The sequence below is a fragment of the Myotis myotis genome, unplaced genomic scaffold, assembly GCF_014108235.1.
Source record: "Myotis myotis isolate mMyoMyo1 unplaced genomic scaffold, mMyoMyo1.p scaffold_m19_p_26, whole genome shotgun sequence".
Taxonomy (NCBI): Eukaryota; Metazoa; Chordata; class Mammalia; order Chiroptera; family Vespertilionidae; genus Myotis; species Myotis myotis.
In genome coordinates, this window is record NW_023416331.1 from 692,836 (window position 1) to 716,150 (window position 23,315).

Here is a 23,315-nt window from a genome sequence, read left to right on the forward strand (position 1 = left end):
CATGGCAAGCCATTCCCCCCGACCCTGTCCCCACACCTGCATAGTGGTTACGAATACGCTCCTGGAGCTCAGTAAACATCCACATGGGGGGCGTCTGGTGTCACAGGGAGGGCAGAGGGGTCTCGGACCCTCCCCCACTCCCAGGACCACGAGCCACAGACAAGGGGGGGCGCATGGCCAGGGCCCTCGGGCTCCATAATTCTCTTCGCTGGACACTCGCGAGGGGACTGGAGACAGACTTCTCCGCGAGCCCCATCCGCACCCACGGCAGCAGGTCTCCCGGCTCTGCCCCGGCTCCTCCCGCCCCTCCTCACCCACTATGAGGCCAGGGCTTCTCGCAGGGATGGGGAAGTGGGTGGGAGGAGGCCAGGCCGATAGAGAGCAAGGCAGTGGTCAGGCCGGGCGGTGGCAGCCGTGAGCTTGGAACTCGTCTCAGCTCTGGCCACCTCTCTGCCCGGGGCCTGGGGGTCAGGGGAAAGCAAGGCCCTTCTCAGCAGCCCCACCACCCCTCTCTCACAAGGTGCTCTTTTATGCATGTCCCGCACCTGCCCACAGCGGCGAGGGCGGGGCAGGAGTCTGGGCCCGCCTCCGGTAGCCGGTCTGTCCCCTCAGGCGCTGTCCTTGGAGCCACACTTCAGGGACCCTTTCCCAGACCCTCACGCCCCGGAAGTTGCCAGGACGGAGGTATAGGCAGCTCTAAGAATCGCCCCTCTGCCCGTAGCCCCCCTGGAGCAGCAGCAGCCCCCCAGGCTTGTCCCTTCTTCACCAGCCACCTCCATCCCCAGGCCCTCAGCACGGAGTGGGGGCAGGGGGAGACACAGGTGGAGATGGTTGGCAGCTCCAATTCAGACCTGGCAAAGGAGCCCCCAGAGCAGTCGTAGCCACAGTGTTGGTGCCCGGGGAGACCCAGGGTGGCAGGCCTCAGCCAGTGCAGGGAGGTGGCAGATTCAAGAGAAAAAAGATGCTAGAAGGGCCTCAGTCCCTCCCTTCTCCCCACCTGGCTTCCATGGCTAGGTCCCCACCTCAGCCCTGGGCCACTCAGGAGCCGATGCAATGGAGTCGGGAGGGCCTGCTGTGTGCACACGCACATGCACACATGCAAATACACACGCACAGACATGCACTCACATGCACACAGACATGCATATACACCCTCAGCTTCTCCCCGGGCTTCTCTCCCAGCCCCAGAAGAGGACACACCCGCCCCCTGGCAAGCTGCCACAGGGGCCCCCGACACCCCCGGAGGGCCCCGCCTGGGGGAGCTGGCCGTGACCGACAGCACCCCGGACTCCCTGCGCCTCGCATGGACGGTGGCTCGGGGCCCCTTCGACTCCTTCGTGGTGCAGTACTGGGACGCGGACAGGCAGCCCCAGGCCTTGCTCGTGGGTGGGGACCAGCACACGGTGCACGTGTCAGGCCTGGAGCCCAGCACCGCCTACAAGTTCTTCCTCTACGGCCTCCACGAAGGGAAGCGCCTGGGGCCCGTCTCCACGGAGGGCACCACAGGTAGCGCCAGGCGGGCCTGGGGGGCAGAGGCGGCAGAGGAGCCTGCTCCCAGTCACCCAGCGGCACGCTTCTGCCTCACCCTCCTCCCACCCGCTGTGTGCAGGGTCGGCCCCTGCCGGGCAGACGCCAGGGGGACCGGGGCCCCGGCTGTCCCAGCTGTCCGTGACCGACGTGACCACCAGCTCCCTGCGGCTCAACTGGGAGGCGCCCCCTGGGGCCTTCGACTCCTTCCTGCTCCGCTACGGGGTCCCATCAGCAAGCACTCTGGAGCCGCATCTGCGTCCCCTGCTGCAGCGGGAGGTGACCGTGCCAGGGACGCAGCTCTCGGCCGTGCTCCGGGACCTGCGCCCTGGGACCCTGTACAGCCTGACGCTGTATGGGCTGCGCGGGCCCCACCAGGCCGACAGCGTGCAGGGCACGGCCCGAACCCTCAGCCCAGGTGAGCCCGGGCCAGGGGGCTGGCGCTGTGGCCAGGCTTGGCGTCAGCAGGCCCGGGGCGGGAGGGGGGACCCCGGACAGGAGCCCCGCCCCATGCCCTCACCCTCATTACTCGGCACATCTCGCCCTCAGTTCTGGAGAGCCCCCGGGACCTACAGTTCAGCGACATTGGGGAGACCTCAGCCAAGGTCAGCTGGACGCCCCCGCCGTCCAGAGCCGACAGCTTCAAAGTGTCCTACCAGCTGGTGGACGGAGGTGACCCCCTTGCCCATGTCCGCGTTGGTCTCGCATCCCCTGCGCCCTCCGCTCTGCCCACCCTGCAGCCCTCCTGGCGCCCTGCAGCCTCCTGAGCCCACTGTGTTTCCAGGGGAGCCACAGAGTGTGCTGGTGGGCGGCAGAGCCCGGACCCAGCAGCTCGGGGGGCTGGTCCCAGGCGCCCACTATGAGGTGACCGTGGTGTCCGTCCGAGGCTTCGAGGAGAGCGAGCCGCTCACCGGCTTCCTCACCACGGGTGAGAGGCGGGCGGCCGGCGGCGCAGGCGGCCATGGCGGGAGTTGTGGGGTGGCCAGAGAGGGGAGGGGTGTCGGAGGGTTGGGGAAGGAAGGTCCGCTCTGAGCCTCCCCTCCCCCAGTTCCGGACGGCCCCACCCAGCTGCGCGCACTGAACTTGACGGAGGGAACCGCCAGGCTGCACTGGAAGCCGCCCCAGGCTCCGGTGGACACCTATGCTGTCCGGGTCACAGCCCCAGGCGGTGAGCGGGGCTCGGGCTTCCAGAGGGGACGTGTGTGGGTGGGAAGAGCGGAGGCAGCCTGGGCTGAGGCAGGGCCGCAGGCAGCCTCTGACGCGCCACCCCCCCCCCCCATGCCCAGCCCCCCCTCTACAGGCCTCAGCCCCGGGCAGCGCTGTGGACTACCCCCTGCAGGGCCTGGAGCTCCACACCAACTACACAGCCACCGTGCATGGCCTTCGGGGCCCCAACCTCACCTCTCCAGCCAGCATCGTCTTCACCACAGGTACCTCCTGGGAGGGGTGGGAAGGGGAGGGCAGGTGCAAGGAAGGGCCTCATCTCCATCTTCTCTTCCCCATTCCCCTGCAAGGCTTGGAGGGCCCCCGGGACTTGGAGGCCAAAGAAGTGACCCCCCGCACGGCCCTGCTTACGTGGACTGAGCCCCAAGTCCTGCCCACTGGCTACCTGCTCACCTACGACACCCCTGATGGACAGACCCAGGTGCCCCACCCCTGCCCACTGGCCACGCCCCTCCCTGGGTTCCATTCCAGGGGCTGCCTCTGCCTCTGCCTCCCCTAGTGGGACTCCGCCTCCGTGTCCCCGACCAGCCCCTTCTCTGTCCCACAGGAGATCCTGCTCCCAGGAAGTGTCACCTCTCACCAGCTCCTGGGCCTCTTCCCCTCCACCACCTACAGAGCCTGGCTCCGGGCCATGTGGGGCGAGGCCCTCACGCCGCCCATGTCCACCTCCTTCACCACTGGTGCCTGGGGCTGGGGCGGGGGCGGGCGGCGTGGGCAGCAGGGGTCTAGGGTTTGAAAGAAGGACTGACCCTCCCTGTGCTCCCCCAGGTGGACTGCAGGTCCCCTTTCCCCGGGACTGTGGGGAGGAGATGCAGAATGGGGCGGGCACCTCCAGAACCACCACCATCTTCCTCAATGGAAACCGCGCGCGGCCACTGGACGTGTTTTGTGACATGGAGACTGACGGGGGCGGCTGGCTGGTGGGTGCAGCGGAAGCCGGGGCCGGCTCGGGCGGCTGCCGCACCAGGTCACAGCCTCACGGTGCCCACCTGCTCCCCAGGTGTTCCAGCGCCGCATGGATGGACGCACGGACTTCTGGAGGGACTGGGAGGACTATGCCCACGGTTTTGGGAACGTCTCCGGGGAGTTCTGGCTGGGTCAGTGCCACACAGGGATTGGGGGGACAGGGAAGGGGCGGCCCCCGGGCACAGCAGAGCCCCGGTGAGAGCAGGGTCCCGCCCCCAGGCAACGAGGCCCTGCACAGCCTGACCAGCCACGGGGACTACTCCATGCGTGTGGACCTGCGGGCTGGGGGCGAGGTGGCGTTCGCCCAGTACGACTCCTTCCGGGTAGACTCGGCTGCTGACTACTACCGCCTCCACCTGGAGGGCTACCACGGCACAGCAGGTGAGGGCTGGGCCCTGGTGCGGGCAGGTGAGGGCTGGGCCCTGGCGCAGGCAGGTGAGGGCTGGGCCCTGGTGCGGGCAGGTGAGGGCTGGGCCCTGGTGCGGGCAGGTGAGGGCTGGGCCCTGGTGCGGGCAGGTGAGGGCTGGGCCCGGGCGCGGGCAGGTGAGGGCTGGGCCCGGGCGCAGGCAGGTGAGGGCTGGGCCCGGGCGCAGGCAGGTGAGGGCTGGGCCTGGGCGCGTGGCGGCAGCGGAGGCCCTCACTCCGCACCCTGCCCCCCCCCCCCGCCCCTGCCCCGCCCCGCAGGGGACTCCATGAGCTACCACAGTGGCAGTGTCTTCTCTGCCCGAGACCGCGACCCCAACAACTTGCTCATCTCCTGCGCCGTCTCCTACCGAGGGGCCTGGTGGTACAGGAACTGCCACTACGCCAACCTCAACGGGCTCTACGGGAGCACAGTGGACCACCAGGTGCGCCCCTGGCTGGCTGACCGCAGGGCGGGGAGTTACTGAGCCCCCGGCCTCATCTGTGATGGAACAGCGCCCTCGCCACGCTCTGGGGAGGAAGTGGTTTATTGGGTGGGAAGGACCAGCTCAGGGTGGAGCCTCCGTCCTCTGCGTTGGGGTTGGGAGGGCAGCGGGGAGGGCAGGCGGTTGATTAGTTGCTGGGAACCAGGGGGCGGAGGGGGGAGCAGCGGATGGGGTCTGCTCTGACTCCACCTCCTTTCCAGGGAGTGAGCTGGTACCACTGGAAGGGCTTCGAGTTCTCCGTGCCCTTCACGGAGATGAAGCTGAGACCCAGAGGCTACCAGGCACCCGCCGGGGGAGGCTGAGCAGCTCCGGCCGCAGGCAGGCGTGCCGCCCAGCACTGAGGGGCCGCGAGGAGAGCCAGGGCTCGCCACCGCCCGCCCCAGAGGAGGCTTCCTCCACCGCGATCTCACAGCACTTTGTTTACAGGGGGTGGGGGTGTACAGAAGCAATAAAAGGAGAAACTGAGGCACGAGACTGGCACGCATCCTGCCCGTCACTGGCCCGGGCCTGGGCCCTGGGCGTCCGCTCCCCGGGGCTGCAGCCACACCTGGAAAGGCTGCATCGTGAGGTTGACGCCGCCCTGGGGCTGGGGCTGCAGGGAGGGCAGGGCGCCCGCGGGCGGCAGCAGCGTGAAGGCCTGCAGCAGGCGCCTCAGCACCACGAACAGCTCCAGGCGCGCCAGCGGCTCGCCCAGGCACACCCGCGCCCCACAGCCAAAGGCCAGCGCGCCGGGGCTCCCGCCGGGAGCCAGAAAGCGGTCTGCGGGGGGAGGGGAGGACAGACCGGGTCAGCGGCGGGCACCGGCCCGCACACTCCCACCCACGGCACCAGCCCCACACCGCACGCACCAGGCCAGAACTCGTGTGGCCGCTCCCAGACCGTCTCGTCCAGGTGGGCACCTTGGAGGTTGGGGATGACGACCGTGCCCTCGGGGATGTCGTAGCCGGAGATGCTGAGGGCAGGGTAGAGTCAGAGGCTCGCCAGAGCCCGCCTGCCGCCACTCGCCCCCCGCCGGGAGTCACCTGCTGGGCCGCGTGCTGCGGTGCGGCAGGGCCAGGGGCACGACCGGCCGCAGGCGCAGCACCTCCGCGATGGTGGCGTTGAGCAGGGGCAGCCGCGCGCGGTCCTTGTAGGGGACTCGGGAGCACCAGGCCCCGGGGCCCAGCTCACGGTCCAACTCCTCCTGCAGTCGCCTCTGGACCTGGGAAATGGGGAAGCCTAGTGCGGGCCGCCGGCCCTGCAGCACCGCAGGAGCCTTTGTGCCGATTCGGAGGCAGCCCGGCCGGCCAGCACAGCCTGCACCAGCGGAGGGGGCGCACCTCAGGGTGGTGAAGCAAAAACGCCACGGCCCAGGAGAGGGTGGTCGAGGTGGTCGAGGTGCCGCCGATGAAAAGGTCCACCACAGACATGTGCACGTGCCCCTCGAGGAGCTGCCCGGAGCCCTGCTCTGCCGGCGGCTTCCCCACCCCCTGCAGCATGTAGTCCATCGCGTCCCGCCAGCGGCCCGTCACCATGCTCTCCTGGGGAGGGAGGCTCCTGAGCACGGGCTGCAGAGCTGCCTCTCTCTGGGCAGCCCCACGGCTGCGGGGCTCGGGCCGGTCCGCGCAGGGTGCCCACCTTGTGCCGCCTCAGCTGCCCCTCCACCATGTGGTCCCTGCTCTCCACAGCCTGCTTCAGCCTCCGGAGGCCGGGGCTGGGGAAGAACTGGGCAGGGAGCAGGAGAGAGTGGCTGTGAGAAGGGCGCCTGGCCCACCCGCCCAGGCCGGGGCCGGCCCCCATCCTCACCCTGAGAAAGGGAACGATGTCCAAAATGTGGATGGACCAGTGGTCCCAGGTCCTCATCAAGTCCTGGACACAGTCATGAAAGGCGTGCACCACGGCATCCTCCTGCAGTGGGGGAAGGGGGATGCGGGGGGGAGGGGAGGAGGGGGGAGAGGGGAGTCTGTGCAGCCAGGTCAGGGCCGGAGGTGGAAGGCTCAGGCGGAGCACGCGTGAGCGTGAGGGCCTTTACCTGGTCTCCAAAGGTGAGGTGACAGATGATGCTGCAGGTGAGGAGAGAGAACTCCTCCTGGATGGCCACCGGGGTGCTGGCCCGGGTCCGCAGGCGCTGTGGGGGGAGCGGGCTGCAGGGCGGCTGCTGGGAGGGGAGGGGAGGCGGGCGGGGCGGGTGGGGTGGGGGGCCTACCTCACAGAACTCCTGGGCCAGCCGCTCCACCAAGGGCTCCATGGAGCCACGCATGCCCAGCAGCAGGGCGGAGCGCGTGAGCTTCTTGTGCGCCTTCCAGAGCGGGGAGTAGTCCCCCAGGGAGAGGTCCTGGTTGTGCCGGGACACCAGCTCGTCTGCAAGTGGGGGTGGGGTCAGGGGCCAGGAAGCACGGCTGCCTCCCCGCCGGCCCCAGCCCACTTCTCCCCGCCCTTACAGGACGGGATCTGGGGTCGGCCGGCGAAGTCCACCCACTTCTTGACCATGGCCTCCTCAATGGTCCTCTTGGAGTTCAGCACCACCACATCTGGGGAGCGCCACGCCATGTCAGCAGGGAGCCACCTGCCCCTCGAGCCCGAGCGGGCAGGCAGGCGGGCATGGGGGGGCGCTCACCTTGCATCCCAAGGCGGAGCCTGTACACAGGCCCGAGGGTCTGAGCCAGGCCCAGCAGGTGGATGGGGAGGTTGGGCTGCAGCAAGTGCAGGAAGCCAGGGGCACGAGGTGGGAGGTGGAGGCTCCTGCGCTGCCACTGGCCCCAGAGCAGGCGGGCGCTGGCCAGCGCGGCCAGCAGCAGCAGCAGCCCGAGGAGCAGCATGGCTGGAGGCCCAGCCGGCCCGGGCGGCACTTATAGCTCTGGGGGCCCCACCATACGTCTTGCTGCCCGGGCTGCTCTGGGGCCCTTGACTCCTCGCCTCGCCCCGGCCGCCGGCCCGCCCACAGGATGGCACATTCTTGGGAGGGCAGCAGGCCCGTTGGCCTTGGGGAGCCCATATTTCAAAGAACCGGCCTTTCCCCTGTGATCCATCAAGAACGGAAGGAGAGCGCGACCCTGACCTGCACAGGCAGCACCAGCCTCCGGCCCACACCGGCCCCGCCGCCTCCCTCTGCCGATGCTGCAGTCTGTCTCCCGGGAAAGGGTGCCCCCGCCTCACGGGCCCCAGGACCCTCCGAAAACAAGATGAGCTGAGCGGTCTGTGTGCTGTTCTCCCGATGCACAGGCGGGAGCCCGCGGCTGGTGTGCCGGGTTTCCCGCGTTAGACCTGTAGTCCCGTGTGATTGTCATCATCACCCCATTTCACTCTCAACAGCTGAAGATGAAGAACTGTATTGGTCCCCAATTTGGAGCTCTTACCATGTGCCTGATGCTTTTTGGTTGCAAGAAAGAGACCAACTTGAGGAACTTAAGCCAAAAGTAGAAACTGCTTTATAAATTCCAGGGTATCCCAGGCCCTGAGGTCAGGAGCCGGGGCAGGGAGAGCGAGGCCCTGGGGCGGCCCCCTCGCCCTCCTGCTCTGCAGCCTGCGGTACCTGCCCTTGGGCCGGCCAAACAGGACTGCCTTTGGGGTCAGAGTCCACAGGTTAAGGTCCAGCCAAGGGCACTGGGCTTCCCAGCACAACTCAACGTACCCCCCGTGCCCCCAAAGTCCCCAGGAAGGAGCCCAATAGCCACAGCTGGGGTCTGGGTCCAGCCCCATCCTGAGAGCAGGAGCCGTAAGAGGATCCCACTGGACCACGTAGGACTATCAGGGAACCATTTTAGGGATGAGGTGTCGGTTGAAGGGCTCAGAGGAGGGTCTTGGGGAGAGGCCCTGCCAAAGAGGAGGGCATGGCTCAGGGAGAGGTTAGGCCTCCTGGGGTTAAAGGTTAGAGGTGACCCAAGGCCCACGCCAATTCCTCAGCCCTGGCTCCAAACTGACCCCAGCGCCCCGGGCTGTGTGCTGGAGAGCCTGGGCTGAGGTCCCAGCTGTCCCACCCACTGGCGTGGAGAATTAACTCAGGTCCCGGTGGCAGAGCCGGTGGGAGGCACGGGCCGGGGCTGTGGGGTGGGCAGCAAACGGGACCACAGCTGCAGCTGAGCCCCAGCTGGCAGCCACGGGCATAGCTGTCAGCATGGTGACGGCTGTGGGAAGCGAGGCCTGATGGGCAAGCACAGGGCACACACCACAGCCTAGGCAGCCTCTGCAGTGCTGGGGGGCCAGGGCTTCAGGTCGCACGGAATCGGGGCGGGGGGCTGGGGGTGGGGTGACCCAGAGAGCGGGCGTGCTGGTAAACAGCCCCATCTCTTCCACCGCCCACCAAATCCAAATTCCAACCTGATGCGTCACACGCCGGGCCCTGCCCTGCTGTCCTGCCTGGCCTTTCATTCCTCTCCTGCCTCAAACCCCTCATCCAGCCTCGCCCTCCTCCCGAGTCCTGAGCCTCCAGAGCCCAGCTCCGATGCCACCGCCTCCGGCAGCCCTCCCGCCCCTCCCAGGCCAGGTCAGGTGCCCCACCAGTGCCCACAGGACCACACGCCCCAGCAGCACCCTGAGGGCGGGGCCTGGCACGCGGGGCACGGGGAGAGGCCCGCCCGTTTCTGTCGACTGAATGGCAGGCTGCGATGTCAGCAAACCTCTCGATGGATTTCTAGGTCAGCCCTTCAGACCCAAGGGCGCCCCCAAATGCAGGGAGCGAGGCGGGCGGGTGGGGAGGGCTGACCCCAGTAGAAGAGGATCAGCAAACACAAAGGCAGTCTTGGGCGTGGCTAAGGTCAGCCCCGGAAGAGACCCCGGCGCTCCCACTGCCACCAGCACAGGCTCTCCACAGGCCAGGTCGCAGCGAAAACAGCCCAAGGGGACAACTGTGCCGGGACCGCCGGCGAGACTGGCCACCCCGGCAGCAGAGGGCCTGTGGCACGGTGAAGCCAGGCCACGGTGTGGAGGCCGGGTCCACGGGCGAAGGCTGCGGGTCACAAGTCTGCTTGGTGGTCTGATGAGGGACTGAGCTCCTGGGGAGTCACCGGGAGGGCCACCAGGCTCCGACAGCCCGGGATTACGCAAACCCTGGCCGGCCAGGACCTAGAAGCCACAGGGCTGGGACACACACACGGACGCTTGGCTGTGTAAGGTCTTTATTGAGTCTCGGGCCCAGCCCTGGGCCCCTCCCGGGGTCGGGGGAGCAGCCCTACACCTGGCAGCCCTGAGTGCCGTACTCCTGCAGGAAGGCGCGGAGCTGGGCGCAGGCTGCCCGCTGGCGGGTGCTCCGGCACAAGCGCTCAGAAGGCATCTCCTCGATCCAGCTGTTCGAGTCCAGCAGGTACTGGGGTCTGTGGGAGCAAAGGGCCGTCAGCGGGTTCCGGACGGGCAGACGGGAGTGAGCCCGCGGCACCTGGCACCTGGCACCCGAGGGGCAGGGCCTGGTGCTGGGGATCCTCGCCCTCAGGAGGTGTGAGGGCAGCAAGAGACCCAGGGCCCAGCGAACTCACTGTCCCTTGAGGTCGTGGGTGGTCCCGTCCAGACCCATGATCAAATATTCTTTCCCGGGTTCCAAGCGAAGGCGGCAAGAGGCTCGAACCAGAAAGTTCCGGGTCTGACCAGCAGCGGCCTGGGCATCCTTGGCTGAGGGGGACGGGATGAGAGCTGTCAGAGGGGACGGGGCACGGCCAGGCCTTGCACACCCTCCGCTGAGCCCGCCACTCCCACAGGAGCTGCCTTCCCGTGACAAGCCCCGCGCTCCTGAGAGGCCGCGGGGTGTAAGCTCAGCGCCCCTGAACGTTCCCTGTTCCAGGCGCCAGGCCGACCGCAGCTCCCTCCACCCGGCCGGCCCTCGTACAGAAGTGCAGCACTTGGACGACACTCGTCTCGAAGAGGCGGAAGGCAGCTCTGGAATCTTCTCGGAGAACCTTAACCTGGAAGCCTGTGTGGGAGTTCGGGACGGGAGGAAGGTGAGCTCCGGGCTGCCTGCGGGCGCCCCCCCGCCCCGCCCCCAGGCCCTGAGGGCGGGGGACTGACCGTAGTCCACGCGGGGGTAGTAGCAGGCGAACTTCATCCTGTAGCCCTCCTCCTCCATCTGCCCCCGCTCCAGGGCACGCCGCTGTCGAGGGCACTTCCCTGAAGGCAGGGCCCAGGTGAGGCAAGGCCGGCCAGCCCCAGCCCCTTCCCCGCCCCCCGCCCCCCCTCCCCTGCCCGGGGCCTCACCCTCTGCACACTGGCAGACGTCCGCGGAGCACAGCGTGGACAGGAGTTTGCTCTTAGTCGGTGCCCCGTAAAACACAGAACACTTGTGCTCTGAGGAGAGCAGAGAGGGCGTTAGGGCACCTGCCCTCCTGCCAGCCAGTCTGGAGCCCCAGGACCTCCCTGCCCCTCCACAGCCCCAGTCCTGGTGCCCCGGGTACTTGCCAGGGTTGTAGTAGTCGTACAGGGTGGCGCTGGCCGGCTGCACCAGCCCCACGGCCACCTCCTGCACAGCTCCAAAGCCCACGCACTCCCGGGAGGTGGGGACCTGCGGGGGGCGGGGGGGGGGGGGGCGGTCAGGGCCCCACAGGCCCGTGTGACACTCCTTGGCCTGCCTCTGGTGTCCGCTGTCTCATCTTCAGTGTCCTTCACATTCTGTTACCTTCCGGCCGCCAGAACACTAACAACTGCTCCCAAGGTCCCTGCTGACCTCACTGCCCAGAGGGTGGCCTCCCCGGCCCGCCCGGTCCCCGGGTGCCTGTACGGCGTCGCCTCGCGGACACAGGACACACCACGTGCAGCTCCCCTTAAGCTCAGGGTTCGCTTCTGGGCGTCTCTGCTGCTGACGGGTTGTTTGTGACCTCCCCTCGCCTGCCTTCCTCGCGTTCCCCTACGCCGGTCTCCCCCACGGCCCAGCTTTCACCAGCCCCTTCGGCTGATCGCCAAACAAAACCGTCAGCCTTGCTCCTCCATTAGGACTTTCGCAGGATGCACACATTCTCCAAAGCCACTCTGCCTGCCCCCCACCCCTCCTGGCAGCCTCGCTTCACCACGGACACATCCAGGGCCTCCTTCCTCTGCCACTAGGGCAGCTGCGGCCACTATGCTCGCCCTCTGGGACCCGCAGGCCCACGTGAGGGGGCAGCGAAGCCGGCACCGCCCCCCCCCCCCCCCGCCCCATCCCAGCTCCCTCAGTAAACATCCAAACACGCTGAGGGCCATCAGAGGGTTGAAAACTTTGTTTTAGCCAAGGAGGCCACAGACACAAAGACCACTCACTATGACCAACATCACTTCCTGAAAGAAAGGACACTTTCCTCGGACGTCAGTGAAAACGACCACAAAGCAAACCCTCAGGGTGAATACAGTCGGCTTTCTGACAGGCTCACTCTCCGCACCCCCTGCTGACTGGCCCCAAACCACATTAGGGGCCCCGGCCCTGCCCCTGCCACTGCCCCGGCCCCTGCCCCTGCCCCGGCCCCTGCCCCTGCCCCTGCCCCTGCCCCTGCCCCAGCCCCTGCCCCTGCCCCGGCCCCTGCCCCGGCCCTGCCCCTGCCCCAGCCCCTGCCCCACCCTCGGTCCCTGCCCCCGGCCCCTGCCCCTGTCCCGGCCAGCATGGCCTCCCTCATGTCCTGCCTCCCTGGGAGCGCTGGCCGCTCGCAGTGCCCCGCCCCCAGCCGCAGAGCAGCAGAGCCCACGCCGCCACCCCCCTGCTCACCGAGTCGAAGTACAGCAGGACGTGGGGCCCCTCGGTCTCGAAGTGGCTCACGTAACGGTCAGAGAGGGACGTCAGCTGCAAAGGAGAGGGTCACCAGGTGGTGGCCACGGAGGGTCCCTGCAGCCGGAGCCGGGCTCCTGAGGGCACGACCCACCTTCTCCAGGTCAGCCCGCAGGGCGTGGAACCCGCTCAGGAGGGTGATGTCCGCGATGGCCATGCCCGACAGCCCCACCTTGCCGTTCCGCCTGCGGAGAGGAGCCCTGTGGTCTGGGTGCCCGGCCCAGCGGGCAGAACCGCCCGCCCCCCCTCGTCCCCCCGCCCACCCCCCCGCCCACCCGCACCCCCCCTCCCCCGCCCGCAGGCTCACCAGATGCACACGGTGTACTGCACTCGGGCCTCCTGCTCCTCGGCCACCTTGGGTACCTCCCTTCTGCGGCGGCTCCTCCGCCCCTCAAACAGCTGCAGGGGCGTCACGGGCCGGGAAAGGGCCCCCGGGTCGTCTCCCGCGAAGCCCAGACTCTCGGAGTCCCCCTGGTTCTCGTAGTCGTAGTAGTCCTTGTAGTCCTCCTCGGCTGCCACTGGGGGAGGGGGCACTGAGACTCCGCCCCTGCACCAGCCCCTGGAGGCCCCGGGGCGCCCGCCCCCAGCACTCACTGGTGTACTCCACGTGGCCCTGGACCGTCACCTCGATCTGGAGATCCTGGCAGGTCGTGTTCTGCATGTCCAGGACGTTGTAGGTACGGAGGACCTGGCCAGCAAGGGGCGTGGAGGGAACATGGCACCTGGGCCCAGGCCTCTGCGCGCACAGCTCAGGGCACGGCCAGGCGGGGCTTTGAGGCCTGGGCCCTTCCCATCTCCCTCCTGACCAGCAGAGAACACGAACGGCCAGGCGGGCTGGACGGTGAGGCGGGGGCAGGGCCTGCCCTGGGACCGGCGCTCTGCACCTGCTGAGGCCGCAGGGAAAGGCTTTGGGCCGAGGCGTGAGGAGGAGTTTGCCTCATGGGAAGAGAAGCAGGGGGAAGGCATTCAAGGCCAGGAGACCTGTGTGGCGGTACCCCCGTCTGGCCAGGGAGGTACAGGCACCCAACCGTGTGTGTGTGTGTGTGTGTGTGTGTGTGTGTGTGTGTGTTGGGGGGGGCGGTCCCAAAGGCTAGTCTGACGGCTCAGGGCTCAGAGCGTGGGGCTTGGGCGTGGGAGGAGCTCCAGGCTGTCTTAGCCCCAAGCCAGAGATCAAGTGATGAGGCCCTGGGCATTAGGGGACGGGGGGGGGGGGGGGGGGCTCGGGAGCCGGAGGGTGTCAGCTGGGCAGCTGGCGAAGGGGCTGTGTCAGGCAGACAAGGGGAGCAGGAGGAAGCAGGGCCTGTGGCTCGATGGGGGAGGTGCAGGCCAGCACCCAGGGGCGCGCACAGCCCTGCGTGTCTTGCTGCTCCCCCTCCAGACCCCAGTGCCCCCTGCTGGCCGGCGCCCGTGCTGCGGGCTCTCACCTTCAAGGTTCCTTTGCTGTTTCCTCCCACCTTCACGTTAATCTTGCTGCCCAAGGAGAACTTCCGGGGACACACAAGGGACAGTGATGTCAGGGGGGCGCAGGAGGGCGCGCTGTTTATTCCAGCTTCTCTCCTCCCTGAAAGCAGCCCTGCTCCTCCTCTCCCCTCCCATCCGGAGCTGGCACCTCCACGGGCACGACTCCACTCAGCCTCCCCCGCTGCGGGGAGCCCCCCCACCCTACCCCCGCCCCCGCAGGGAGGAGCCTGCAGCTGAGGCTAGGTGGCTCTCCAGCCGCTCAGCCAGAAGCCTTCCCACAGGGCACCAGGAGAGCGAGGGATGGGCGGGGCGGGAAGTCCTGGCCCACACACTAGGCCCAGGTGTCCTGCCGCCCAGGTGAGAGTGTGGTCACCTGCAGCTCCTCCTCCACCCCCTGAGCTTGGTGGTTGCTCAGCTGCAGCACGTGGGACTTGAACCCATTTCGGCCCTGGGAGCTGATGGTCACGTTGAGCCCCCTGTCCTCGGCAGTGTGGGAGGCGATCCAGTACGCAGACAGCGCATCCAGGGCGATCACCGTGTCCTGGGGAGGTTGGACCGGGACTCAGGCGCTTGGTTCCAGGGCCGTCCACCCCAGAGCCCCAAGGAGCCCCTACCTGGGTGCTGCGGAATCCCCCTTGGAAGCTGCCCTGGTGGGTGAGCCAGGCTGCGACCTGGTCCGCCATCTCTGCCCGGCCCTCCCGGAGCAGCAGGTGCAGCAGGCCGTAGGCTGTGGTTTCAATCCACAGGGCGGGGGCCTGGGGCACGGGGTCTGCCGGGCTGCGAGGAGCCGGCGTGGGCGACACGACGTTGCTCTGAGAACTGATGACCGAGCCCCAGTACAGCTTATCTGGGAGGGAGGGCGACCAGCCGTGAGCGGGACGCCGGCCGCCGGGCCTGCTCCCGCCAGCTCTCCAGCCGCCCCGCGCCCCTCAGGTGCTGTCACCCCCTCTGGGCTGTGTCCCGGCTCTTCCCCGTGGGCACACGCAGAGGCCCGAGGCCTGACTCACCGCCTGTCTCCTGGGCCATGGCCATGAGGTTGTTGTGGGCCACGTCCCGCAGGTCCTCAGGGGCCTTGCTCAGCGTCAGTGCGTAGGCCGTGATGGCGGCTGCATGGGCACCCAGGAGCCCAGCACTTGCTTTCGCCCCCAAAAAAGAGTTTGCATTTGAGATGGAAGTTTCCTAGAAGAACGAGGGAGGAAGGTCTGTGGGCAGACACCTGGGTCCTGAGGAGCAGCAGGGAGAGCCGGCCGGCGCAGGGCAGGCGCGGGCACCCTTACCACTCTCTGCTTCAGCTGCTCTGCCCTCCTGTCCTGGAAGACGGCCAGCCCGTGATGAAGGGCGATGACCACAAAGGCCGTCAGGGCCACCGTCTCGTCATTGCCTACCAAGCCCCCCTGGTCAGTTAAGGGAGAGAAGCCGTCAGCCAGGAGGGGAGGTGCCAGGAGAGCGCCCACCGGCACCCCTGGGCCCCGCCTCCGGCCGCACCTGCATGCCCCTGTGGATAACGGGGCAGGGGTCCCGGAAGGAACCGTCGGCCTGCTGCTGAGATAGCAGCCACTTGGCCGTCTCCTGCAGCTTTTCCGGTGAATCGTCCACCTGCTCCTGGGCCAAACTCAGTACCTTCAACACAAAGGCTGTGAGCCTAGAGGAGGGAAGTGACAGCTGGGGCTAGGGAACACAGGCCACTCCCCGGACACCTGGTTAGTCACCCTCCCGTTGAACCTGGTCTGCCCCCGGCAGCCCACCAGCTCAGAGACCCAGAGCACTCTCCCAGGCTCACCAGGTGCTGCTGTCCCGATGTAGCCACGCCCCATAGGAGCCGTCCGCTTTCCGGAACTGCTGGATCCGCATGTACCCTGGGGGAGGAGCGGCGGCTGCTATTTGTGCCCGAGGCCATGCTCCCCATTCCCGTTGGGTACCCCCTCCCCCCACCAGCCGCCTGGGGTGCTCATTGCCCTTAATGGCCTGCCCCACCCCCGCTCGCCCTGCGCCAGAACCTTTCTGGACCAGGTCCACCGCGTGGTCCTTGGTCTCCGGGGGCAGCCTGCTCCACTGCTCCGTCTTGTCCAGGTAGCGGGAAGCAGCCAGGGTCGGAGCCAAGAAGATCATGGTTTGCTCCCCGCAGCCCCGTGGCAGCCTCAGGAGGGAGGCCACGCCTCCTGCTGACAAGGCCCCCCCGGAGCCCAGGGTGTCCAGTGGACTTGAGGCTACAGGGGAAAGAGGGGGCGAAGGATAGAGAGCAGGTCTGGGACCCAGGGTCAGAGGGTCATGGCCCCAAACAGGTCTCACATGCATGTGAGGGTGGCCGCTGGGAAGGGACTGGAGGGCACGCCCACCTGTGACCCTGACAAAGCTGCTGTGGTCTCCATCGGGGATAATATTGGGATCAGAGTTGCCAGGAATCTCCAGGGTCCGGCCTCGGTGGTCTGGGGAGATGGGGAAGTTGTCAGTCAGCCTGGTGTCCATCTCCTCCACCTACAACCCACGGAGGGCACTGCGGCGGCCAGGGCCACTCACCCAGGGGGTTGAGCTCATACACCAGCTCCTCCGTGTGGACGGCGCCTTCCTTCTGTCTCGGGGGAAACAGAGCTCTGAGAGGTCACCCAGCGCCTGGCTGCAGCTGCGCCCCCCGCCCCCCCAGTGCAGGACTGGGATTTGAACTTTGGAGGCGGAGTGGGATCAGACTTGTAGAAGGCAAACTGACCAAGGAGTTGGGCTTGGGTGGTGGGCCAGAGGGCCAGCAGAGAGGGTGCTGGGAGTCAGGGGGTAAATCTGGGAGCCTGGGGATCTGGCTTCAGGGGTGCTCCATTCACCTCAATTTTTAGAATCTTAGACACTGCGTCCCCTACAGGAAACTCCATGGACCCTCGAGCCACCACCTTCAGGGACACAGCGGCGGCCGCCGTGGGCACCACAGAGAAGCCAACGGGCCGGGCAGAGTGTGCAGGCACCTGCACCTGCTGGGCCAGCCCTCCGCCCCCAGCCAGGCACAGCCCGTCCACCGGGGCCACGTGGACGCTCAGCTGGGGAGGAGAAGGGGAGGGCCAGTCAGGCGGCTGGGCTCTTCATCCCGCCCCCGCCCGCCCCACCCGCTGTGCACCAGGCTCCCGCGGGCCTCACGGTCAGATCGGTGTCCAGGTAGTTGTACAGGACAGGCCGCAGCTCGAGCTGCTCAAAGCGGCGAACGGAGATGGGCAGGCGGAGGTGCAGGTGGAATTCGCGGAACACTCGGAGCCGGACTGGTGTGGCCACACACAGGCCTGTGGAGTGAGGTGTGGGGACGGGAAACATCAGAGGCCTGGGGGCATCGCAGCCACTGGGAGGCAGGGTGACCATGTCTGCCCCACTGTCTGCACCCCCTTCCTTGCAGTCAAGGAAGAGGGAGCTGGGTGCAGGGTGGCGGCGGGGAGGGCGGAGCGGCGGGCAGCCCACCTGTCGTTTTGGACAGGCTCACGCCATGGATCTCCCAGGTGGTCAGAGAGTCAGGGATCGGCAGCTGCGACAACCTGTGGTGGGAAGGTGAGCGGCCGTCACAGGCTGGGCTGGCCCCACCCTGCCCAGACCCAAGGCCAGCCCAGCAGGCGCCCTCACTGGAGGTAGCGGTCCACGGGCTCCACCCTCCAGAGCCAGTTCTCCGGGAAGAAGCTGCGCACAGGAATTTCGTCTTCCTCCATCAGGTCCTCCTCCTGCAGGACCTCCAGGGCTGGGGGCCACACGGCACGGTGAGGAGGGCTCTGCCCGCCCAGGCTCCCTGCCCGTGCCGAGCCCCGGCCCCTGGCTCACCTCGGGCGAGGCCCACCTGGCCCCTGGCCCGGGTCTTCTTGCGCAGGACCTCGGCAAACTGGCAGCACGACAGGAAGGGCTCCCGGCAGGCCGGCTGCGGCACCCGGGCCGCCCGCTGCTCGCAGGAGCGGGTCATGGGCAGCCGCGTCAGCCCGTCCTGGCAGCAGCGCCTGGCCACTGGGGAAGTGTACTGGCCCACTGCAGGGCCGAGGGTGAGCACGGGACGCACTCCGCCCCAATCGGACCTCCAGGTACCCAGGGCCCACTGGGCACCAAGAGCTCAGGAGGCCGCGCAGAGCCTCCTGCCCACCCACTGCCCACCCAGGGCTTGGCCCTCTGGCCCTGAAGCCCACAGCCTGGCCCCTCCGGAGCAGAGGAGCCGAGAGGCAGACCCCTCCCCCTGACCCTGGGGTGCAAGCAGCTTCACCGGCACCCACAACTCACACTTCTCGCTAATTGCTTTCTGGAAATTCACGTTTCTCTTTTTCCGGGTTTTCTGCTCCTTGGGACAACTCAGACCTGGGAGAGAGCAGGGCTGCAGGCAAGCCCTGGTGGGCGGCCTCCCTTGCCCGCGCCCCTCCTCCCTCCTCACCCCTCAGGGCCTCCTCCTCACTTTGCCTCCCACCACCCACCCGCCTCCTCCTCTCTCACTATTTCTGGTCGAAGTCAATCGGTGTCCGTCAGAAAAGGCCAGCCCAGCCGCCTCAAACACCTGCAGGGCGCTGTCCCCGCCCCCAGGACCACACCCGAGGTCGTAGCTGCTCATGACCTCAAAGACCTGGCAAGAAAGGGCAGGGCTGTGGCGGAGACAAGATGGCTGAGGGCAGGGCTGGCTGTGGGCGAGGGCAGGAGGGACGGATGCGAGACACAGACAGCGGGGAAATAAGGCCCCAGGCCCCAGCTTGAGGGAGGCTGGGCGGAGTGGGCGGGCAGCTGGGATGAGCCCGAGAGGACGAGGCAGGGCCGGGGAGAGGGTCTTCGCAAACCTTGCCCATGTCCAGGGGCTTGTGGGCCTTGCCGCCCGCGGCGTACAGAGCCATGTCCACAGCCCCCAGGGCCACCAGGGCCGCGGAGTCCGTGTGCAGCTGGAGCTTCAGCATCTCCCCAGGCTGATAGTCCTTGTGCTTGTCCACACTCAGCTCCAGCTGCACGGTGGGGGGGGGGGGGGGGTCAGATGGGAGCGCTGCTTCTCATCTTCTCCTGCCTCCCCCACCCCCGATGTGTTACCTTGCCCTCACAGGCCCCAGCCTGGACGTCCACCCGCAGGGAGTTGGCCACTGGGAGGCCCCCGTGGTAGTAGAAGGCCACAAAGTAGAAGGAGGGCGCCAGGCGGTGGTTCACAAACACGGAGACCGAGGTCAGGGCCCCCCTGGGTTCTCGGCCCACAGACACGATCTGTCCCCCGGACAGGACCTGGGACGAGAGTGGCTCCCTCTTCACTGCGCGCCCAGCCTGAAACCACCGGCCCCAGGGCTCCCTCCCGCCGAGCCCTCGCAGCACCCACCCCCCTGCACACCATGTAGTAGTAATGAGAGAAGCTGGCCCCACGGACGCCCACGGCTCGCAGGTTCAGGCGGAAAGTGTCCCCAACTCGAGGGGGTTGAGAATCCAGCCGTTCCAGGGACAGGAACCCTGAGCTTCCAGCGGGTGGGGCTCTCACAGTGAGCTGGGCTGTGGCTGGATAGGGGGAGCCGGCAGATACCTGGAGAAAGGGGTGGGGGCGGGAGCAGCAGGGTCAGTGGCCAGGACCCAGGCACCCGGCTCCGCCCCATGCCCCCGGGGGGTGGGTGGGAGTCCTACCGAGAGCTGCACTTCCGAGGTGGTCTGAGGGACATTGATGGAGATGAGGACTTGGCCGCGCCCATCTGTGTTTCGCTGATCATGTATTTCAGAAGCAGATCCCGGGGAGAACTTGGCAGCAACTTTGACAGGAATGTCAGAGGCGGGGGAGCCTGACATGTCTCGGACCAGCGCCTAGGTGGGTGGAGGGGCAGGTCAAAGAGAGAAGAGGGGCCATGGGCCCTCCTGCGGGGCACCCTCCCGCCACGCCCCTCCCCTGCAGAGGAAACCTGCAGCAGAAAGGGGGCCCCAGGCACAAGGTGTCGCTTGGTGTGGCGAAGGTCCAAGGAGAAGGGAGATGACACGAAACGCCAGGATGTGAGCTCGGCCTCCTCCAGCTCTCCCCCTGCAAGACATGGCAGATGCGGGGAGGAGCAGGCCCAGGAGCGGGGCAGGAGAGCCGGGGCGGCTCAAGTGCTTCCCGCCCACCAGGCGGCAAGCTCCTGGGGCACAGGCCCTCTCCCCCTCGTTCGTTTGCTGAGCGAGCAGGACCAGCACAGACAGTGCATAAATGCTGCGAGGGGGATGGGGGGAAGAACCGACGGGTCGATGGACGGACGGGTGGACGGATGAGCAGAAACAAACAGAGGGGCAGGCGCTGCTTCCCAGCAGCCCAGGTGGAGAGGCTCCGGCCCTTTCCTGGCTGTGGGTCCCACGTGAGGGTAAAGGGGGGGGGGGGGCGGTGCTGGATGACAGAGGTCCGCTCAGAGGTCAGAGGCTAGGTCTGGAGTCACAACCGGGCAAAGCACTCACCTGGAGACTCAATGACGGCCGCCGCCACGTAGAGGCGCAGCCCCGGGAGGTCAGCCGGCTGGACGCCAAGCTTCCCCAGGGCGCCCTGGACCGCAGCCTTCGTGAGGGAGATGTGGCACTGGCCCTCCGCCAGCTGGGCAGAGGAGAAAACGGCCAGGTGACACCGGTCTCCCCCCTCCCCTCCTCCCTAACGGTCACCTCCCCACCCCAGCCCACCCTCCTTCCTACCTTGGTCTGATTCTCCAGTCCCCGGAGGAAAGTCTTGTCACCATTCTCATCCAGGAGCCCAAAGCGCACGTACGCCACCCCCTGCACCGGCTTCCCGTAGATGTACCTGTGGCCATGGGAGTGGGGGGGGGGGAGGATGAGGGCGTGGCCTGGGCGCAGGGGCGGGGGATGAGGGCGTGGCCTGGGCGCAGGGGCGGGGAGATGAGGGCGTGGCCTGGGCGCAGGGTGGGGGGGGGAGATGAGGGCATGGCCTGGGGGCAGGGCCGCGAGGGGGGTGAGGGCGTGGCCTGGGCGCAGGAGCGGGGGATGAGGGCGTGGCCCGGGCGCAGGAGCGGGGGATGAGGGCGTGGCCCGGGCGCAGGAGCGGGGGATGAGGGCGTGGCCTGGGCGCAGGAGGGGGGGGGATGAGGGCGTGGCCTGGGCGCGGGCCGGAAGGCGGAAGTGAAGGTTGCACTGGAGGGGGAGCGGCAGCGGTACCTGGCCTGGATGTCTAACTGGATGTCACCGAGAACGCCAGCTGCTGTCAGGATGTAGGGCTCCCCAGGGATGATCTTCACCTCAAAGTTGGGAAGGACTGACCCAGGGCAAAGGGGCAGGCCGGTCAGACTCCGGGGGAAGGGCCCTGGAGGACTCCCTCCCCGCAGGTGGCGGCACCCAGGTCGCCCACCCCTGCCTGCTCCCACCCCCTTCCTGCCCTTCTCCCTCCAGGAAAGGAGCTGCCTGGCCCTCCTGTCTCCAGTGTCTCCAGCTCTCACTGTACTTCTTTTTGTTTTGTTTTGTTTTGTTTTGTTTTGTTTTGTTTTGTTTTTCCTCACCCGGGGATATTTTTCTGTTGATTTTTAGAGAGTGGAAGAGGGAGGAAAAGACAGTGAGAAACATCAATGTGAGAGAAACACATCGATTGGTTGCCTCCTGCACCGCCCTGACCAGGGCCGGGGCTGGGGAGGAGCCTGCAACCACGGTACCTGCCCTCGACCAGAATCGAACCCGGGACCCTTTGGTCTGCAGGCCGGCGCTCAATCCACTGAGCCACACCGGCCGGGCTCTCACCATACTTCTTCACCTCGAACTGGGTGCTGTGGTTGGAGTCCGGGCTGTCGGAGAATCTGGCTGAGATCTTCCAGGTCCCTGGCCTGAGGACAGACAGGGAGGGGCTCAGAGGGCCTGGGAGAGCCAGCCACACGCCCTGGGGAAGGATGTGGGGTAAACCACAGGCAGGGAGCTCGGGTCCGATGCTGTGTTGGAGGGGGAGCACGGCAACCGGGAACTGGGGCAAGAGCTCACTCGGAGATGTCCGGGATCACAAAGTCATCCTGGAAGATGGACGAGGGAGCGTACACCTGCCTCTTCCGCACAAGGAGGCCCTGAGAGTTCTGCGACGGGAGGAAAAGGGGTCGTGGGTGGGAGGTCAGATCAGTAGCCCCAGCTGGTCAGGAAGGTCAGAGGTCAGGGACTCACCTCCACGGTGACTGTGAGGCTGTCTGTGGATGGGCGCATCTTTTGATCCAGAGCAAAGACCCGGTACCGAACTGGAGTGGAGGGGAGGTGAGCAGCAGTGACGGGCAGGGAGTGAGGGGAGAACAAACATTTGCCAGGCGCCTTCCAGGCGGCACTTTCCGGCTATTTCAGGTAAGGGGTGGGGGCTAGGGCTGGGGTTAGGGGGCGGTCGCGGGAGAGGCCCTGGGGCTGAGACTCACCCCGCTGGCCAGGGTTATAAATGGGCTGGTCCGTCTGCAGGAAAAGGTGCCCCCGGCGAGAGGAGAAGAGCAGGTTGATGCCCTGAGTGTCCACGTCTTTGGACAGAGAGCTCTTCAGCCATGGCGACTGGGCCACCAGCTGGATCTTGGGGCCTCCTCGGAGGCTTTTGAGGCCACAGCTGTCGGCACCGTTGGGGAGTATCTGTCAGGCGAGCAGGAGGGAAAGGGAGCGGGTCAGAGACAGAGCCGGAGAAAGCCAGAGGCTGGACGGCCAGGGAAGGAGGCCGCCCGCAGATGACCCCAGAGGCGGCGGGACAGGTGGGGGATGGAGCGGGGGGGGGGGGCAAGCACGCAGGACAGGTGGGGGACGGAGCAGGGGCAAGCATGGCAGGACGGAGCGGGGGGTGGGGTACGGAGGGGGGGCAAGCACGGCAGGACAGGTGGGGGACGGAGGGGGGGCAAGCACGGCAGGACGGGGGCGGGGGGGGCAAGCACGGCAGGACAGGTGGGGGGCGGGGGGGCAAGCACGGCAGGACAGGTGGGGGACAGAGGGGGGGCAAGCACGGCAGGACAGGTGCGGCCAGCTACCTGGAGGCTGCGGAGAACGAAGTCCTGCTCCGAGGTGAGGAGGAAGTCCACCTTCGGAGAGCAGGGGGCATTGCGATGGGACGGGTTTCTCAGGAACACGAACCCTCTCACTTCCTGTCCCCGAGGAGCATCCTGGAGCTGGAGCCCCACCGACAGGGGGGCCCCCAGGTGAACCACGGAAGGAGAGAACAGGAGCAACCTGGGGAGAGCAGGCAGGTCAGCAGCGGCCCCAGCGGCCCCCAGCCCGCCCGCTCAGCAGCCGCCGCGCCAGGACCTGGGCTCCTGCAGAGACAAGGCGAAGCTGGACGCCCAGATCAGGCCCCAGAGGAGCCGCATGGCTGCAAGACCAGGAGCGATCAGACCCGTGTGTCTGTCTGCTCCTCTCTGGTTGGCCTCGTGCTTGGAGCAGAGTAGACTCTGGACCTTGCTCCTCCCCTGGGCCAGCTAAGCTGGGAAACCACGTGACAAGCAAGAACTGCCACTGGCCCCAGGCCCAGTGTTGGGGGCAGGGGAGCACCCTGGACACCTGGGTCACTGAGGAAATCATGGCCCAGAGGTCCTGTTCTCCTCCCCCTCCACGCCCTCCCCTCCCGTTAGCCCCTCCTGCCAGTGCCTGGCATCTCCCCTCCTGGGCATGTGTCTGTGTAC

The 23,315-nt window shown here is 67.4% G+C and overlaps 3 protein-coding genes across 3 annotated transcripts in view; 1 reads left to right on the forward strand and 2 right to left on the reverse strand.

Annotated features, from left to right (window-relative positions):
* TNXB (tenascin XB) overlaps positions 1-5,102 on the forward strand; it is an 80,290-nt gene extending 75,188 nt beyond the window's left edge. The window contains exons 35-47 of the mRNA XM_036356443.1: positions 1,183-1,506; positions 1,610-1,945; positions 2,077-2,199; positions 2,312-2,455; positions 2,576-2,695; positions 2,814-2,957; positions 3,042-3,172; positions 3,299-3,431; positions 3,520-3,671; positions 3,752-3,848; positions 3,937-4,098; positions 4,402-4,565; positions 4,826-5,102. Coding sequence (XP_036212336.1) covers positions 1,183-1,506; positions 1,610-1,945; positions 2,077-2,199; positions 2,312-2,455; positions 2,576-2,695; positions 2,814-2,957; positions 3,042-3,172; positions 3,299-3,431; positions 3,520-3,671; positions 3,752-3,848; positions 3,937-4,098; positions 4,402-4,565; positions 4,826-4,927 — 2,132 coding nt within the window. The 3' untranslated portion in view covers positions 4,928-5,102. The remainder of the gene's footprint in view (positions 1-1,182; positions 1,507-1,609; positions 1,946-2,076; positions 2,200-2,311; positions 2,456-2,575; positions 2,696-2,813; positions 2,958-3,041; positions 3,173-3,298; positions 3,432-3,519; positions 3,672-3,751; positions 3,849-3,936; positions 4,099-4,401; positions 4,566-4,825) is intronic.
* A 16-nt stretch (positions 5,103-5,118) lies between these two features.
* Positions 5,119-7,534, reverse strand: LOC118679567 (steroid 21-hydroxylase). Its single transcript, XM_036356450.1, has 10 exons — positions 7,222-7,534; positions 7,046-7,135; positions 6,811-6,965; positions 6,637-6,732; positions 6,411-6,512; positions 6,243-6,329; positions 5,945-6,145; positions 5,648-5,826; positions 5,474-5,577; positions 5,119-5,384 (listed from the first exon to the last, which is right to left on the reverse strand). Exons 1-10 carry the CDS (start codon positions 7,421-7,423, stop codon positions 5,119-5,121), a joined length of 1,482 nt encoding a protein of 493 aa, XP_036212343.1. The 5' UTR covers positions 7,424-7,534.
* A 2,167-nt stretch (positions 7,535-9,701) lies between these two features.
* C4A (complement C4A (Rodgers blood group)) lies at positions 9,702-23,084 on the reverse strand. The gene is made up of 41 exons (XM_036356444.1): positions 22,942-23,084; positions 22,668-22,866; positions 22,080-22,281; positions 21,841-21,911; positions 21,667-21,755; positions 21,433-21,515; positions 20,860-20,956; positions 20,383-20,488; positions 20,155-20,287; positions 19,632-19,747; positions 19,363-19,536; positions 19,079-19,264; positions 18,790-18,975; positions 18,549-18,707; positions 18,214-18,340; positions 18,007-18,081; positions 17,563-17,760; positions 17,371-17,482; positions 17,212-17,285; positions 16,900-17,039; positions 16,593-16,802; positions 16,297-16,348; positions 16,116-16,205; positions 15,777-15,986; positions 15,560-15,635; positions 15,265-15,421; positions 15,057-15,173; positions 14,787-14,958; positions 14,394-14,626; positions 14,153-14,320; positions 13,743-13,802; positions 12,913-13,006; positions 12,626-12,836; positions 12,413-12,503; positions 12,259-12,333; positions 10,986-11,088; positions 10,785-10,874; positions 10,599-10,697; positions 10,420-10,503; positions 10,073-10,205; positions 9,702-9,913 (listed from the first exon to the last, which is right to left on the reverse strand). Exons 1-41 carry the CDS (start codon positions 23,001-23,003, stop codon positions 9,772-9,774), a joined length of 5,256 nt encoding a protein of 1,751 aa, XP_036212337.1. The 5' UTR covers positions 23,004-23,084; the 3' UTR covers positions 9,702-9,771.
* Positions 23,085-23,315: the final 231 nt, after the last annotated feature.